The sequence below is a fragment of the Lucilia sericata genome, unplaced genomic scaffold, assembly GCF_015586225.1.
Source record: "Lucilia sericata isolate MDLA Ls3-8-SP2 unplaced genomic scaffold, ASM1558622v1 Contig001689F_arrow, whole genome shotgun sequence".
Classification (NCBI taxonomy): Eukaryota; Metazoa; Arthropoda; class Insecta; order Diptera; family Calliphoridae; genus Lucilia; species Lucilia sericata.
Window position 1 is genome coordinate 56119 of NW_023995599.1, and position 18482 is coordinate 74600.

The following is an 18482-nucleotide window of genomic DNA, read 5'->3' on the forward strand; positions in this document are numbered from 1 at the left end:
GTATGTGCCAAATTTCATTAAATTATTTTGAAAATTGCGACCTATAGCGTGCGCACAAAGTTTACATGGACACACAGACAGATGGACATACAGACAGACGGACATACGGATAGACAAACGGACAGACGGACAGACAGACAGACAGACAGACAGACAGACAGACAGACAGACAGACGACAGACAGACAGACAGACAGACAGACAGACAGACAGACAGACAGACAGACAGACAGACAGACAGACAGACAGACAGACAGACAGACAGACATACATACAGACAGACAGACAGACAGACAGACATACGGATAGACAAACGGACAGACAGACAGATAGGCATACGGACAGACAGACGGATAGGCATACGGACAGACAGACGGACGGACAGACTAACATAGCTTAATCGACTTAATCGATTCTGAGCCAGTTGGTATACATTAAGGTGGTTGTGGGACCAATATTTTGGGTGTTACAAACTATAGCGGTGTAGGTTATAAAAAGTTTCATTTATTTTTGTTACTCACTGTACCTTAAGAAAACATTTAAATGGAGAGCAGTTCTTGATAGATTGTTTTTACTAAATTAACTAGATTTTTCTTCTTGTGGATAAATGTAGCTTATCAATACAGCTTTTTGTTTATTTAAATTTCTTAATCAGATTTTTTTATTTGCATTTATTAATAATTTTAATGATTTCTTTTTTTGAAAGATATTATAATTAATAATATTACAACTGCAAGTTTTTCTTGTTTCTGTTTTTGTTTTATAAATAAATTCGAACAAATGGTAAATGTTAAATAATTATTATGCTTAAACATCAGTGTTTTATTGTTTATAAACAATTTATTTAATATTAAATGTAATTTCAGTGTGTTTTTGTTTTATTTTCAATTAATAATAATAATAATTAACTTAATAATATTTACAAAAGAGGCAACAAAAGAAAAATTAATAAATTTTTCTTTGTTACATTAACAACATTTAAGTAAAAACATACAAATTACAAATAATTTAATTACAATTTTAAATTTATGTTTACTTTATTAAATATTCAAATTTAAAGACCAATTATTAATTATATATTTTATTATTATTATTATTATTTCTCTGTTTTAAAACTTTAGTTTTTTATATAAATAATATAAATTTAATTTTTTGTTTTATTATAAATATTTGATTTTTGTTTCTTAATGGAATTTAACTATAAAATATACATTATTTTTCATTTTATTTAAAAAAAATTATTAATAAACATATATAAAATTAATAACTTATTTAGTTGATATACAGTAATTTAAAAGAAAACAATTATTTTTTTTTAATTTAAAATAGTTGTTTTTCTGCTTTAACTTTTATAAATTAATGATAGTTTCTTTAATGTTTTATTTGTATAGAATATATAATTTTTTAATTTAATATTAAATACATTTATTTTTAATAATAAACAAAATTTACAAATTTCTTTTTTTATTTATAAACTTATTTATAAACATATTTATAATTTTATTTATTGTTTGTTATTATTTCTATTAATTATTGTTTAAAGATAAATTATAAAAAAATGTTAAAAATTCATTTTTATAAATTAAAATTTGTTCAAAAAATTTCATTTTAAACCGTTTGTTTCTTTATTTTACAAAATATATATTTCAGGGCTTGTGGGCGGGGTTATATTTGTTTGAGCTTTTAAAAGGGGAAATATACCAAAAACATGTAATCCCTTTCCTAAAATAATAATATTACCTGAAAGCTTTTATAACACCAGCGTAGATATATATAATTCTTTAAAAATGTTTATCAACAAAAAGCTTTATTTGTTCACCAAATAAATAAACTTTATTAGGATACAGAAAAATGTTCTTAAGTGAAAAAGCTTTTGAAGAAATTATTAAAAATAGTTTACACTTTAAAGCTTTACTTTTTTTCCAAATGAATAAACTTTATTATAAAACAGAAACCTCTTCTCAAGTGAAAAAGCTTTTGATGAACTCATGTATAGATTATAAACTTTTTTAAACACCTCAAATTTGTTCCCCTATTAAAAGGCTTTTGAATAAAAAATTTGCATATGAACTTTAATTCAATAAAGCTTTTATAAACTTACATTACCCTAAAGAATGAAAGCTTTTTCAAGCAAAAGAATTTTTGAATATTTCCTCAAAAAAGCTTTAGTAAATAAATGAGCTTTTCTTTAAATGCTTCTCATATAAAAAAGCTTTTAAAGAAAATATTTTTACAAACTATTTTTAAACATACTTATTTTTCAATAAATGAAGTAATCAAAAGCTTTTGAGGAAAAGAAAGCTTTTTAATATCAAAGTTTTAAAATTTTTTTATTGAAAATAATTTTTTTTTAAATACAGAAAACTTTTCCAAATGAAAAAAGCTTTTGAAGAAGGCAAATGGAAATTGTTTATCAAAAAAACGTATGCTACAAAAAGCTTTAAAAATACTTAACACTTTAAAACTTTAGTTTTTTTTTTTGTCAAATTAATAAACTTTTTTAAATCTCAGAACTTAAATATACAAACTTTTTCTGAATAAAAGCTTTTGAAGAAAGTCATTAGCAATTGTTATCAAAAAAGCTTTTTTAAACCATTATCTCTCTCAATAAAGGACGTTTTAAACTTTAATAAGACTTTAATAAGACTTCTAAAGTTTTTACCAAAAAAGCTTTTTCTGCAAAAAAAAAGCTTTTGTAAACAACAGTATCTCTTCCCAACAAAGTAAGATTTTTAAACTAAAAGAAGTTTTTAAAGATAATACTTAAAGTGAATTAGTTTAAACAAAAAAGCATTTCAATCGAAAGCTTTTACCACAAATCTTTTCAAAAATGGAAAAGATATGCTTTTACCAAAAAAGCTTTAAAAAAATTTTAAAGTTACACACTTTCCTTAACAAAAATAACTTATTTTAACACATCGTTTATTGTAATCAAAAAGCTTTTTTCGTAAAAAAATTTTAAAGATAGTAAAATTTTTTACGAGCTTTTTAACAAAAAAAAGCGTTAGCCTTCAATCAACATTTTTTTTCAAAATAACAGAAAATTATATAAATCAAAATAAAGCTTTTTAAGCAATAGTAATATTATTCATAGAAATAAGCTTTTATCATTATAACACAATTTTCAAATACTCTCTAAACACTAAGGTATACTTCCCCTTAAAAACTTATCATCAATATGTGTAAAATTTTTCAAAAATAAAAAATTCATGATTTGAAACCATGGTTTACTATTATTTTTACTTTAAACTAATAAAAAATCTTGTTTGTTCTAATAAAAAACCAACTAATAAAATTACTTTAAAAGGAAATCTTAGTTTGGCACATATTTAATTTTTCATCAAATCTTTAGATAAATTTCTTATGGAACCTTGAAATACAAAATAATTATTATTTAAATGTTTATTAAAATTATTGTGTTTCTATTATTGTTATTATGCTGAAAAAATTAATTTCCATTAAAAATCGATAACAAATGCATTACTCCTGTTGCTATGTTAAAAAAACAAAAACCGTTAACAACATACCAAACAAACTTAATTGTTTAAATAATTAATATTTCTCTGCTATGTGTGTGTTTCTGTCTGTCTGTCTGTCTGTCTGTCTGTATGAATGTTAATTATTGTTTTTCCAACGTTTGAGTAAAACCCGCCAACGATTTTTACGCTTTCGGCTTCAAATTTGCCATATCAGCAGATGATTCGTGCTGTCTTCGCGACCGGCAATTTCACTCAATGAATTGGCACCCGAATTACGGAAATCCTCATAACCATCACCACCCGATATAATGAGTATATTAGCAGCACTACCACCAGCATTGGCTTGATTTGTTTGTGCATTATCCTTTTGGGGTTTGGGCGATTTCGAACCAGCCGAAGAGGAGGAGTCGGCTTCTGTTTTACAACTTGAAGAACTTTCTGTGCTGGAATTGGTGGTAGAGGTACCTGAAGTTTCTACAAATGTTAGGAATCGTACATGTCCGGTGTGTCCATGGGGTATACCAGTGGGTACAACATTAGTGGTTCCCTTATCGTAACCTTGAGCTGGTATGGTGAGTAATACTCCAGCACTGGTGCCAATCCAGATGAGGTCACGGCAAGAGAGTAGGGAGGTGACCCTTAAGCAAGCAGCCTTATGTTGACGTATAATTTCATCACAATTTGAAAGCATTTTATTCACAGCCTGTGCCAAATTAACTTCAGTGATTAATTGATGGCTAGAAGAAGTAATAAGGATAGAAAACGAATTATAAACTACGTTTAACCAAAAAGTCATCAATTCCCTAAAATCTTATACTCACGTATTGGAATGAAAACATTTAATATGAGCTGAATTTTGTATTGATATCCATACATAATTATTGGAAACACACATGTTTGTTATGGGCTTGGAATCCGAGGAAATTTGTATTTGACTTATAACCTAAAACGAAAGTTTAAAGCAAAATTAAAAAATAATCCAACTAAATAATTTTAAAAATCATCTTACCGCCAATGTGTCTATATCCAAAACTTTAATAATGCCCTGTATCGAACACCACAATCTGCCGTGAACATTGAGCAATTTGGTAACGGGACTTGTAACGGTACCGATCGATAAACAATGCGATGAAGTGGTATTCCAGGCTATGCCATCGCGTAAATATACACAAATATCACCATTGGCTAAAGCCACAAATACACGATTGTCCAGGTACCTTAGAAAGGGAGAAAATAAATAATATATTTTTATTATTTCGAGAAATAATTTTTTGGACTTACAGTATGGAATAGACTGCCGAATGATGTTCAATTTTAATACGATTCTTTTTGATGCGTATATTATCGGTACTGTTGTAGACATGTATACAACCGTCTTCAGTACCAATCCACATGGTTGATTGATTGCCATCACTTTCTTCGGGATTTGAGTCCTGGAAATTACAATAATATGAAATTTAATTAGATTAAGGTATGTGGTCTAGCTTTCGAAATAATTCTAAAAATACTACAAATAGAACTGAACGAGAACTGAACTGAACTAGAACTGAACTAGAACTGAACTAGAACTGAACTAAAACTGAACTAGAACTGCACTAGAACTGAACTAGAACTGAACTAGAACTGAACTAGAACTGAACTAGAACTGAACTAGAACTGAACTAGAACTGAACTAGAACTGAACTAGAACTGAACTAGAACTGAACTAGAACTGAACTAGAACTGAACTAGAACTCAACTAGAACTGAACTAGAACTGAACTAGAACTGAACTAGAACTGAACTAGAACTGAACTAGAACTGAACTAGAACTGAACTAGAACTGAACTAGAACTGAACTAGAACTGAACTAGAACTGAACTAGAACTGAACTAGAACTGAACTAGAACTGAACTAGAACTGAACTAGAACTGAACTAGAACTAACCTAGAACTGAACTAGAACTGAACTAGAACTGAACTAGAACTGAACTAGAACTGAACTAGAACTGAACTAGAACTGAACTAGAACTGAACTAGAACTGAACTAGAACTGAACTAGAACTGAACTAGAACTGAACTAGAACTGAACTAGAACTGAACTAGAACTGAACTAGAACTGAACTAGAACTGAACTAAACTGAACTAGAACTGAACTAGAACTGAACTAGAACTGAACTAGAACTGAACTAGAACTGAACTAGAACTGAACTAGAACTGAACTAGAACTGAACTAGAACTGAACTAGAACTGAACTAGAACTGAACTAGAACTGAACTAGAACTGAACTAGAACTGAACTAGAACTGAACTAGAACTGAACTAGAACTGAACTAGAACTGAACTAGAACTGAACTAGAACTGAACTAGAACTGAACTAGAACTGAACTAGAACTGAACTTAAACTGAACTAGAACTAAACTAGAACTGAACTAGACTAGAACTGAACTAGAACTGAACTAGAACTGAACTAGAACTGAACTAGAACTGAACTAGAACTGAACTAGAACTGAACTAGAACTGAACTAGAACTGAACTAGAACTGAACTAGAACTGAACTAGAACTGAACTAGAACTGAACTAGAACTGAACTAGAACTGAACTAGAACTGAACTAGAACTGAACTAGAACTGAACTAGAACTGAACTAGAACTGAACTAGAACTGAACTAGAACTGAACTAGAACTGAACTAGAACTGAACTAGAACTGAACTAGAACTGAACTAGAACTGAACTAGAACTGAACTAGAACTGAACTAGAACTGAACTAGAACTGAACTAGAACTGAACTAGAACTGAACTAGAACTGAACTAGAACTGAACTAGAACTGAACTAGAACTGAACTAGAACTGAACTAGAACTGAACTAGAACTGAACTAGAACTGAACTAGAACTGAACTAGAACTGAACTAGAACTGAACTAGAACTGAACTAGAACTGAACTAAACTAGAACTAGAAACTAGACTGAACTAGAACTGAACTAGAACTGAACTAGAACTGAACTAGAACTGAACTAGAACTGAACTACTGAACTAGAACTGACTAAAGAACAATATGCATATAGTTCAGACCACAGTCCAGCCTTTGGACAATCTATAGCCCAGATCATATACAGTGTATAGTTTAAAGCATAGACCAATCCACAGTCCAAAAAATAGAAATATGTATCACAAACTACAGACAAATCCATAGTCCCATACTATATACAAATATAAAGTCCTTACTATAGACCAAGTTGAAGTCAATAAACTAACCTAAACATACATATGTGTCTATACCCCATATCAGTTTGACCCTATATAAAACATTTTCATAAAATCTTACCTGATGACCATGATATAAAGTACCACTACTACCAACAATGCCGTCGAGGCCGTTGACGTTGAGTCCGGTAGTGTGTGTTGGAAGGTGCAGGACTGGGTACTCGTTCACATGGCGCCACAATAGAACCAGCCGACATAGATGCGCCACTACCGCCACCCAAAATAGCAGCTGCAGCATTGGGATCAGCCTCTTCATCACTTGAACTTAAATTTAAATCTAATTGAATATCACTACTATTGCCAGCCACAGCTGTTGCTCCCGCTGCCAAATCGGCAGCCGCTGATGCAGCTTTAGTTTGTGTCTTATCACTTCGTTTCTTTTCGGGTGTACCAATGGCCGAGTTGGGTGTGGAATAGTTGGGTGAAATGCTCTTACGATAATCTAACAACTGTTGAGTATAACTATTGGGGGGTAGGGAGGAACGCTGCTGCTGTTGTCCCGATGACAATGATGCAGAGTGTTCTTCATTGGAGGAGTTGGATTTGATGGAAGCTTTATGAGCATTATAAGCAGGTACAGAAGCAACGCAGAGAATACGAGCATTACAAACACCATTACAACTGGTCACATTCGGTTCGGGATGTAGAGACATTATACACACTTGGCCCACATAGCCGTCACTGTTGCAAACCCAAACATCACGTTTTTCACTTAAAGTGGCGGCGGCACAGGTGAATTGGAGACCAGCTCTAGTTTTACGTATGGGTATAGAGGTTAGAAATTCAGGTATGGGATGTTTTTCTAAAGTGGCGGCTGTAATATAAATATATCAATTAAAAATTTGACTGGAAAAAATATATTCATAATGAAAAATTTACCTAATTTTTGTTTGGCTTCGTTAAATGTTTCCTCCCATTGGGTTCTCTTTTCAGACTTACTAAATACTATGCATAATTTCTGAGTACCATTTCTAAAAATGAAGGAATTCAACATATATTATTACAAGAATTTTGTTGCTAACAAAATTTATGACTTACGGTGAATTTACACCTAATTCGAGCATATTCAATTGAGCATCATTCGTTTGTCTCTCTGACAATTGGCGCTGTACATCACGATGCAATTCTCTGATAACATCTTCCAAATACTGATGAGGACATTTAAGAGTGGCGGTTATGTCGGTGATCTGTTGCAATTTATTGCAATCATCAGCCAAATTTTCAATTTCAGTCATTATACGTTTAACATTTTCATCTTTAGCTGGGAGAAGAAAAATTTATTAAAAAATCTGTTCCTTTGATGTTATGAAGAAACTTACTCTTAACAATTTCCAAACAATCTAGAGAAATTTTGGTTAAGAATTTATATTTGTTTGTATCCAATGTTGAGGCCACTGTACCGGGGCAAATGGTGCTTTAATAAATTGAAATTTAAATTTTTTTTAAATTTTCTCAAATTGCTTAACTATTATACTTACGTATTAGGTTTTCGTATGGTGCCGCTACGTTTCTTAATGCTCGTCAACACCAATAGATCGTTGAAGAGAAAGAAACCTCTTTCTTTGCGTGCGCCCTGGCCCGAAGGCATTGTTACCAAATCGAATAGTAAAAATTGTCGATCTGGTGCTATGAGATCTGTTATGCCTTCGATCACTCCCTCCAACTCTCTGAGTGTTGCCTCTCTCTGACCATTTTCGAGTATTTCACGCTCTTTGCAATTGATGTGCACTAGTATGTCGTGGACAAGCTTTAAGACGTCTTGCAGGTGCTTTTGATCGGGATGATCGTGATCGGTGTGTTTAATAAGTCTTTGAAATAGTAACTCGTAACTGAAAGAGAGAGAAACGGAAGAAGTTTTTTAGAGAAACATATTTGAAAAAACATTTATTTTTTTCAGAATTGTGATCATATCACTATTATTCATGAACCGATTTCTTAGGATATCTAAAGTTTCTAAAGATATCTAAAGTTTTCAGAAAATTTATTTTTATAAACGTAAGGATAGACGGATATAGAAAAATAGACTTTCGAAATACATTTAAAGTTATGGGATTTTGAATTGAAATTTTGAAAATTATCGATAGCATGCCTTAGAAAATTATCCAATATTAAGATCCTGAAGATATCTGGGGTGTTCAGGAACTTCATTTCAACAAAAATACGGAGAGACGAACATGATTATATAGATTTTGCTATTTTTAAAAACCTTCAATATATAGAATCCGAAATATATTCATAATTTTAAGTAGCATCCATGGATTCAAAAAATATCTGAGGTCCTCAGGAACATCATTTCAACAAACACATGGACAGACGGACAAAGCTAACTAGACTTCATACTTACTTTGGAAACTTTTGTACTGGTTTAATAAGCAAATAATCCAATGTTAACTTTCCCTTATGTTCTCGAGCGGTTGTTTCCAAGAATTTTGCAAATGCAGGTCTCTGATGTTTAGTATTGCGTATAGCATTCTTGGCACGACTACAATTATTAACAAATGAAGTGTACACTTCCAAGACTTCAAGTTTGGAGAACTAAATTAAAAATTTAATTAAAATTTAAACAAGAAATACAACTTTAAATCGAAAAAAAACTACCGTTTCCATAAAAGCATCACCGACTTTCTGTTGAGTATCCCAATTATCCAGACGATTGCGTAGTTCTGATAAAAATTTCTCATGTATTTCCAAAATATCGGGAACCATAAAGAAAATCTCATCAACAGTACGCGCTTCAATAATGCCAGCATGTTCGGGTGATTTTAAAACCTTTAAATAACGATTGACCATGGTTTGTAGAGACTCAACATACGACTGTTCATTGCGGAATATTTCTTGGACTATATGGGTGCGGGTGTCCTGTAAATAAAAGAAACAAAGAACACAAATTAACAAGTGTTTCATATACTTACACTGAAAGAAAACATTAACTAAATTGTAATCAAAGGTAAAAAAACTACGAAATCCTTTTGCCAAACTTACACCCTCATAACCACCAACATTCCATTTATTAGTAACACCTCCACCACCGCCGCCATCCAATTGTATTCGTCTCTCGGAATCATCTTCAGAATCTGAACATGTTATCGATGTCATTTTTTTCAATCTTTCACATTTATCATTTTGATATGCTCCACCTTTTGTAAATTTATTGGCCACTGTGGTTATGGCCTGATTTGCTATCACTGACATGGATTGCGATACACTAGATGAACTGGATGATGTATTAATGGGTGCTGTAGTGGTCTGTTGCAAATCGTGCAAACTTAAACGTAAATTTTCACGATTATGTGTCATTTTTAAAACTGATCAAATTAATTTGTACTTGTTTTTTTTTTTTAAATTTTTGGTGAGAAAGTTGTCAAATTTGTTTGAATGTAATTTTTTTTATTGTTGTGGTTAAATATGTCTTTTTTTCGTTTGCAGAAAATTAAGTTTAATTTTGTGGTCGAGTTAAATGCAAGTTTATGTTTGTAGTTTTGTGTGAAGTTTATAGATTAAATGATTGTTTACAATTTTATTTTGCACTTAATGTTTTTTTCGGCTATTTGTTGTCTTATTTTTAGATTTTTTAATTGTACTTTTTTCTAATACAATTAATTTAACAGCATTGTTTCTTTGATGAGCTCTTTTAGGGGAGTAAATAATTATTTTTTGAAATAATGTAGTTAACTCACTTTGGAAATAAAGGAAAGTGATAGAAGAAATAATAGGTTTAAGAGCGGAAATTGAGAAATAGTTGAAAAGCTTTTGAATACAGACAAAAATTGTTAAAAAGAATAAGGATCAAAAATGGAAGAAGTAAAACTTAATTCTAAAGAAACATGTTAAATTTTTGGTAAACTAACGCACTGTTAGAGAATTTAAAGATATTTTCTTTTCAATTGGTTTTTGGATCTCTAGACTAAAACTTAAAAAGCATGATCAGCGGTATCTGAGACAGTTTCAAAATTCGCTCATACTGCTTGTATCGGCTTTCAAGCATTCTTTGAAACAGAAACTGGGATATTGGGAGTCATAAAAAATCAATAATCAGGAATGTATTACATATTCCAGGATATATAACAGTCTATAGTCTAGTCTATAGTCAAGTCTATAGTCTAGTCTATAGTCTAGTCTATAGTCTAGTCTATAGTCTAGTCTATAGTCTAGTCTATAGTCTAGCCTATAGTCTAGTCTATAGTCTAGTCTATAGTCTAGTCTATAGTCTAGTCTATAGTCTAGTCTATAGTCTAGTCTATAGATCTAGTCTATAGTTCTAGATATTAGTCTAGTCTATAGCTCTAGTCTATAGTCTAGTCTATAGTCTATCTATAGTCTAGTAGTAGTCTATAGTCTAGTATAGTCTAGTCTATAGTTCAGTTATCGTCTTAGTCTATAGTCTAGTCTATAGTCTAGTCTATAGTTCTAGTTCTATCGTTCTAGTCTATAGTCTAAGTCTATAGTCTAGTCTATAGTCTAGTCATAGTCTGTCTATAGTCTAGTCTATAGTCTTAGTCTATAGTCTAGTCTCTAGTCTAGTCATATTAGTCTAGTCTATAGTCTAGTCATTAGCTAGTCTATAGTAGTCCTATAGTCTAGTCTTATAGTCTCAGTCTATAGTCTAAGTCTAGTAGTCTATAGTCTAGCTCTATCGTCTAGTCTATAGGTCTAGTCTATAGTCTCGTCTATAGTCTAGTCTATAGTCTAGGTCTATAGTCTAGTATAGCTAGTCTATCTATAGTCTAGTCTATAGTCTAGTCTATAGTCTAGTCTATAGTCTAGTCTATAGTCTAGTCTATAGTCTAGTCTATAGTCTAGTCTATAGTCTAGTCTATAGTCTAGTCTATAGTCTAGTCTATAGTCTAGTCTATAGTCTAGTCTAGTCTAGTCTATAGTCTAGTCTATAGTCTAGTCTATAGTCTAGTCTATAGTCTAGTCTATAGTCTAGTCTATGTCTAGTCTATAGTCTAGTCTATAGTCTAGTCTATAGTCTAGTATAGTCTAGTCTATAGTCTAGTCTATAGTCTAGTCTATAGTCTAGTCTATAGTCTAGTCTATAGTCTAGTCTATAGTCTAGTCTATAGTCTAGTCTATAGTCTAGTCTATAGTCTAGTCTATAGTCTAGTCTATAGTCTAGTCTATAGTCTAGTCTATAGTCTAGTCTATAGTCTAGTCTATAGTCTAGTCTATAGTCTAGTCTATAGTCTAGTCTATAGTCTAGTCTATAGTCTAGTCTATAGTCTAGTCTATAGTCTAGTCTATAGTCTAGTCTATAGTCTAGTCTATAGTCTAGTCTATAGTCTAGTCTATAGTCTAGTCTATAGTCCTAGTCTATAGTCTAGTCTATAGTCTAGTCTAGTCTAGCTATAGTCTAGTCTATAGTCCTAGTCTATAGTCTAGTCTAGTCTATTCTAGTCTATAGTCGATCTATAGTCAGTTATAGTCTAGTCTATAGTATAGTCTTTATTATTATAGAGATTTTTCAAAACCCAAAATCAAAGTTAAAATAAACAAAATTTCGTTTCAGAACCGTTGAATTTTTAGTCAACTAAAAATGTTATAAATATTTATATTGTTTAATTAATTAGTAATTATCATCTAATTTAAAATTTATATAGTTTTCAGTTTTTTTTTTAATTTGGTATTAATTTCCCTTAAATAAAAGAACAAACAACAACCTCAAGTTACAACCCTCACTAACCTTGTTGTAAATAAATAAATTAAAAGTAAAATAAAAAGCATCTTTATTAAAAAAATTATAAATGAATAAAATATTTAACAATATGAACTATTTTTACAAGGATCAAAAACCTTGACTTTCAAATACTAACAAAAGTACATTCAAAAACATATACAAATGCAACAAAAAAACTCTTATATGCTGATAAGAAGTAAAGACCCTGCAGTCCGTGGAAGCAGTACCTGTTTAGCTTGTTTATTGGTTTTTTTACAAGTCCTTTCAGGAGGTAGTTTATTTACTTAAAACCCAGTTTTTAAAACAATTACAAATGGACAAGTTTATCTGCGATATATTATTCTTGGTTGTTTAATAAATTACTTTCTAAGAGGTATACATATGTATATGATGAATATACATATATGTATGCATATTGTCTAAAAGGAACACATTAACACTTTGTTCAACTGCTGGGCTCACATCTACCCAAAGTATTTCTATGTATGTAATTACTGAAATTCAACTCTTGTTGTAAAATAACGACAGGAAAATAAAAGAAAACACGTAAATCACAGAAATTGTGAAGAAAAATATTGTAGTCATGTTCATGTCCATGAGAATGAAAATGTGAAATAAAATGAAAACAGTAACAGCAATAACAAAAAATGTCAAAAACAAAATAACATTGCCCTCTAAAAACAAGAAAACATCAACAACAATATTATCGTCATCCTCAGTAGCAATGTTGTCAACAACAATAACAACGACCTCTGTGGCAATGAGTAGTTGTAGTTTCACATTAAGTGGATGCATCAGCTAACAAAAACAACAATACTATACGGAAATGTATAGTAGACAATGCGAGAGCCAGATGAAAGGTTCTTTTAAAATCTTCATTTCCAAGTTAAGTTCTGGTGCGGTTCAAGTTCAGTTCTAGTTCAGTTAAAGGTAACAAACCTTACCAAATGGCATTAAATCCTTTTATTTGACAGGAAGATCTTAATATGAATTGTATTCTTTAGAGCTTCCATACCACTAGAAAGCAAATATCAACTACCCTCGTAAAAATATGTAAAAATAATCTAAATACCTGCATATGAATTTGAAAATAATATTTATACAAAAAAATAATAATAACAATAAACAACAAGTAAAATATACAAGAATATGAGCAAAAATATTGAAATGCAAATAATTGGAACCTTCACATAAACTCAATCATTTACTAACACACACACTAACATAGTAAAAAGTACTTATGCATTTCCATTAAATGCAATAACAATAATATAAAAGCAGCAGCAACAACAAAAAGCCCACTTGTTGATGATGTTGTTTTGACATCGAAAACATACGCCAACAAACAACAACGACAAAAATAAAATGTTTTGACAAAAATATACAACCAACACTTGAAAATACCCCACCAACCAGCATACGCAACCAACTATCTGCATTCATATGAACGCCCATTTTGTTTACATGTATTCACTTATACTCTTCTGCACTTAAAGCAAACAATGCAAGTTAATGTCATGCATGCCAACCACATACACACAGAGTGTAAGTTTCAATATTGAACAACAGCAATAACAATGACAACAATAACATGACTATTTGCATGTTGTGCATGTGTCCGTAAGTATTTTCAATAGGAAGGAAAGAAGCTCTTTCTCTTTTTAAGTAAAATTGGTAGAATAAAAAAAGATTTTTTTTTTTCCATTGTTAAAGCATATTGAGGAAATATAGATGTTTTGTTATTGATATCAGGCATGGAGAATTTAAATTTTTATATACTACTAAGCTTAGCCAAAAGCTTATCTCTTTTAGGATTACAAGTATATTGTCTAGAATTAGAACTGAACAAAAACTAAACTAGAACTGAACTAGAGTTGAACTAGATTTGAACTAGAACTGAACTAGAACTGAACTAGAACTGAACTAGAACTGAACTAGAAACTGAACTAGAACTGAACTAGAACTGAACTAGAACTGAACTAGAACTGAACTAGAACTGAACTAGAACTGAACTAGAACTGAACTAGAACTGAACTAGAACTGAACTAGAACTGAACTAGAACTGAACTAGAACTGAACTAGAACTGAACTAGAACTGAACTAGAACTGAACTAGAACTGAACTAGAACTGAACTAGAACTGAACTAGAACTGAACTAGAACTGAACTAGAACTGAACTAGAACTGAACTAGAACTACTGAACTAGAACTGAACTAGACTGAACTAGAACTGAACTAGAACTGAACTAGAACTGAACTAGAACTGAACTAGAACTGAACTAGAATTGAACTAGAACTGAACTAGAACTGAACTAGAACTGAACATAGAACTGAACTAGAACTGAACAGAACTGAACTAGAACTGAACTAGACTGAACTAGAACTGAACTAGAACTGAACTAGAACTGAACTAGAAACTGAACTAGAACTGAACAGAACTGAACTAGAACTGAACTAGAACTGAACTAGAACTGAACTAGAACTGAACTAGAACTGAACTAGAACTGAACTAGAACTGAACTAGAACTGAACTGAACTAGAACTGACTAGAACTGAACTAGAACTGAACTAGAACTGAACTAGAACTGAACTAGAACTGAACTAGAACTGAACTAGAACTGAACTAGAACTGAACTAGAACTGAACTAGAACTGAACTAGAACTGAACTAGAACTGAACTAGAACTAGAACTGAACTAGAACTGAACTAGAACTGACTAGAAACTGAACTAGAACTGAACTAGAACTGAAACTAGACTGAACTAGAACTGAACTAGAACTGAACTAGAACTAGAACTGAACTAGAAACTGAACTGAACTAGAACTGAACTAGAACTGAACTAGAACTGAACTAGAACTGAACTAGAACTGAACTAGAACTGAACTAGAACTGAACTAGAACTGAACTAGAACTGAACTAGAACTGAACTAGAACTGAACTAGAACTGAACTAGAACTGAACTAGAACTGAACTAGAACTGAACTAGAACTGAACTAGAACTAGAACTGAACTAGAACTGAACTAGAACTGAACTAGAACTGAACTAGAACTGAACTAGAACTGAACTAGAACTGAACTAGAACTGAACTAGAACTGAACTAGAACTAGAACTGAACTAGAACTGAACTAGAACTGAACTAGAACTGAACTAGAACTGAACTAGAACTGAACTAGAACTGAACTGAACTAGAACTGAACTAGAACTGAACTAGAACTGAACTAGAACTGAACTAAACTGAACTAGAACTGAACTAGAACTGAACTAGAACTGAACTAGAACTGAACTAGAACTGAACTAGAACTAGAACTGAACTGGAACTGAACTAGAACTGAACTAGAACTGAACTAGAACTGAACTAGAACTGAACTAGAACTGAACTAGAACTGAACTAGAACTGAACTAGAACTGAACTAGAACTGAACTAGAACTAAACTAGAACTGAACTAGAACTGAACTAGAACTGAACTAGAACTGAACTAGAACTGAACTAGAACTGAACTAGAACTGAACTAGAACCGAACTAGAACTGAACTAGAACTGAACTAGAACTGAACTAGAACTGAACTAGAACCGAACTAGAACTGAACTAGAACTGAACTAGAACTGAACTAGAACTGAACTAGAACTGAACTAGAACTGAACTAGAACTGAACTAGAACTGAACTAGAACTGAACTAGAACTGAACTAGAACTGAACTAGAACTGAACTAGAACTGAACTAGAACTGAACTAGAACTGAACTAGAAACTGAACTAGAACTGAACTAGAACTGAACTAGAACTGAACTAGAACTGAACTAGAACTGAACTAGAACTGAACTAGAACTGAACTAGAACTGAACTAGAACTGAACTAGAACTGAACTAGAACTGAACTAGAACTGAACTAGAACTGAACTAGAACTGAACTAGAACTGAACTAGAACTGAACTAGAACTGAACTAGAACTGAACTAGAACTGAACTAGAACTGAACTAGAACTGAACTAGAACTGAACTAGAACTGAACTAGAACTGAACTAGAACTGAACTAGAACTGAACTAGAACTGAACTAGAACTGAACTAGAACTGAACTAGAACTGAACTAGAACTGAACTAGAACTGAACTAGAACTGAACTAGAACTGAACTAGAACTGAACTAGAACTGAACTAGAACTGAACTAGAACTGAACTAGAACTGAACTAGAACTGAACTAGAACTGAACTAGAACTGAACTAGAACTGAACTAGAACTGAACTAGAACTGAACTAGAACTGAACTAGAACTGAACTAGAACTGAACTAGAACTGAACTAGAACTGAACTAGAACTGAACTAGAACTGAACTAGAACTGAACTAGAACTGAACTAGAACTGAACTAGAACTGAACTAGAACTGAACTAGAACTGAACTAGAACTGAACTAGAACTGAACTAGAACTGAACTAGAACTGAACTAGAACTGAACTAGAACTGAACTAGAACTGAACTAGAACTGAACTAGAACTGAACTAGAACTGAACTAGAACTGAACTAGAACTGAACTAGAACTGAACTAGAACTGAACTAGAACTGAACTAGAACCTGAACTAGAACTGAACTAGAACTGAACTAGAACTGAACTAGAACTGAACTAGAACTGAACTAGAACTGAACTAGAACTGAACTAGAACTGAACTAGAACTGAACTAGAACTGAACTAGAACTGAACTAGAACTGAACTAGAACTGAACTAGAACTGAACTAGAACTGAACTAAACTAAAATTGAACGATAACTGAACTATAACTTAACCAGAACTTAGCTAGGACTTAACTAAAACTTATGTGACTAATGATTAGTTCATAAGTTACAATAGCATTTACTTGATTTTCCATCCCTGTTATTTATTTTCTTGTTTTTATTTTTTTGTTATTTGTTTATTGGTCTAATTTAGAATGTTTTAGTACAAAAACAATTTTGAATATAATTTTTCTAATGAATTTTTGTTTTAAATCAACCACAGATAGATGTTTGATATATTCTTAAGGGTGAAGGGAAGTAATTTGTATGATAACTTCAAAGAATATCTCATTAACAGAATTAAACAAGACGATTTTTAAATTATGGAAAATTAAGCGGAGTTCAGGTTTTTCTAGCAAAATTGTATATACTTAAATATTAGTCTATTTGTGTTTCTTAAGATCTAGAAAAGAATTTTTTAAATTGCTTTAAAATAACATAATTTCCTTTAAGTTTAATTTTTATTTTCTTAACTTAAATTAAATTTTTATTATTATTATTTATTAACAGCATTTAATGAAGTTTAATGGATATTATAATAATGACATTAACGACCCACTTACACTTGAATAGTCAACAACAACAATATGGTTAAATATCAAAGTATGTACTAAAAATTTATATTTATTTTTAGTACAGCTCCATATAACAACAGCAACAAGTACATACATATTTTGTATTTGATTAAAAGTACATACTGTACAATTAAACCCTAGAAATTATGTATAAAATAAGTATTTTTTATATAATTTAAAAAAGTTCTCTATTTAAAAAGTCCTTGTTGAAAAAAAGTGGTTTTAATAGAAGTTATATTGTATATAACTCTTAAAAATATTGACCGTAGTTTATTCTGAGTCAGTCTTAGATTTTAAATAAATGATCTCAGGCATAAGGCAAACACGTTAAGTATTTTAAAAATGCGGCCTATTGTCCCTCTTCAGAAGAGGGATGGACTTTGTAAATTATCTCACAAAGTAAATCTGCTTTAATCGTTGCATTTTTTATATGAGTGTGAGCTTTTTAGTTTAGAAAATAATCTTGAATTTCATTAAATATTTAATTGGACATTTAAGCCATTAGACTTATAGAAAACCACGTTAAAACTTCAAAACGATAGCAATTTATTTGTTAAACATTATTTTGTAGTATAATGACACTTCAACTTGTTCCTTGGCCATAGAATCACTTTGTCTACGTTACAAACTTGAACATGGCAACAAAATGAAAACATAATTAAAACCACTACAACAACTACAGATAACTGAAGATAATAAGAAACTTACGCCCTGCAATTCGAAGTGATTTACTAAAGCTATTAGTCACCATT

The 18482-nt window shown here is 31.3% G+C and overlaps 1 protein-coding gene across 1 annotated transcript; it reads right to left on the bottom strand.

The window, feature by feature from the left end:
- Window positions 1–1514: 1514 nt before the first annotated feature.
- Window positions 1515–10262, bottom strand: LOC119612432 (rho guanine nucleotide exchange factor 17). The gene is given in 13 exon segments (XM_037968237.1): window positions 1515–4215; window positions 4300–4421; window positions 4488–4695; window positions 4760–4911; window positions 6781–6858; window positions 6860–7533; window positions 7599–7690; window positions 7758–7980; window positions 8039–8133; window positions 8198–8548; window positions 9064–9254; window positions 9318–9578; window positions 9702–10262. Coding segments are annotated over 13 exon segments (3303 nt in total). The 5' UTR covers window positions 10017–10262; the 3' UTR covers window positions 1515–3674.
- Between the last annotated feature and the right edge of the window lie 8220 nt (window positions 10263–18482).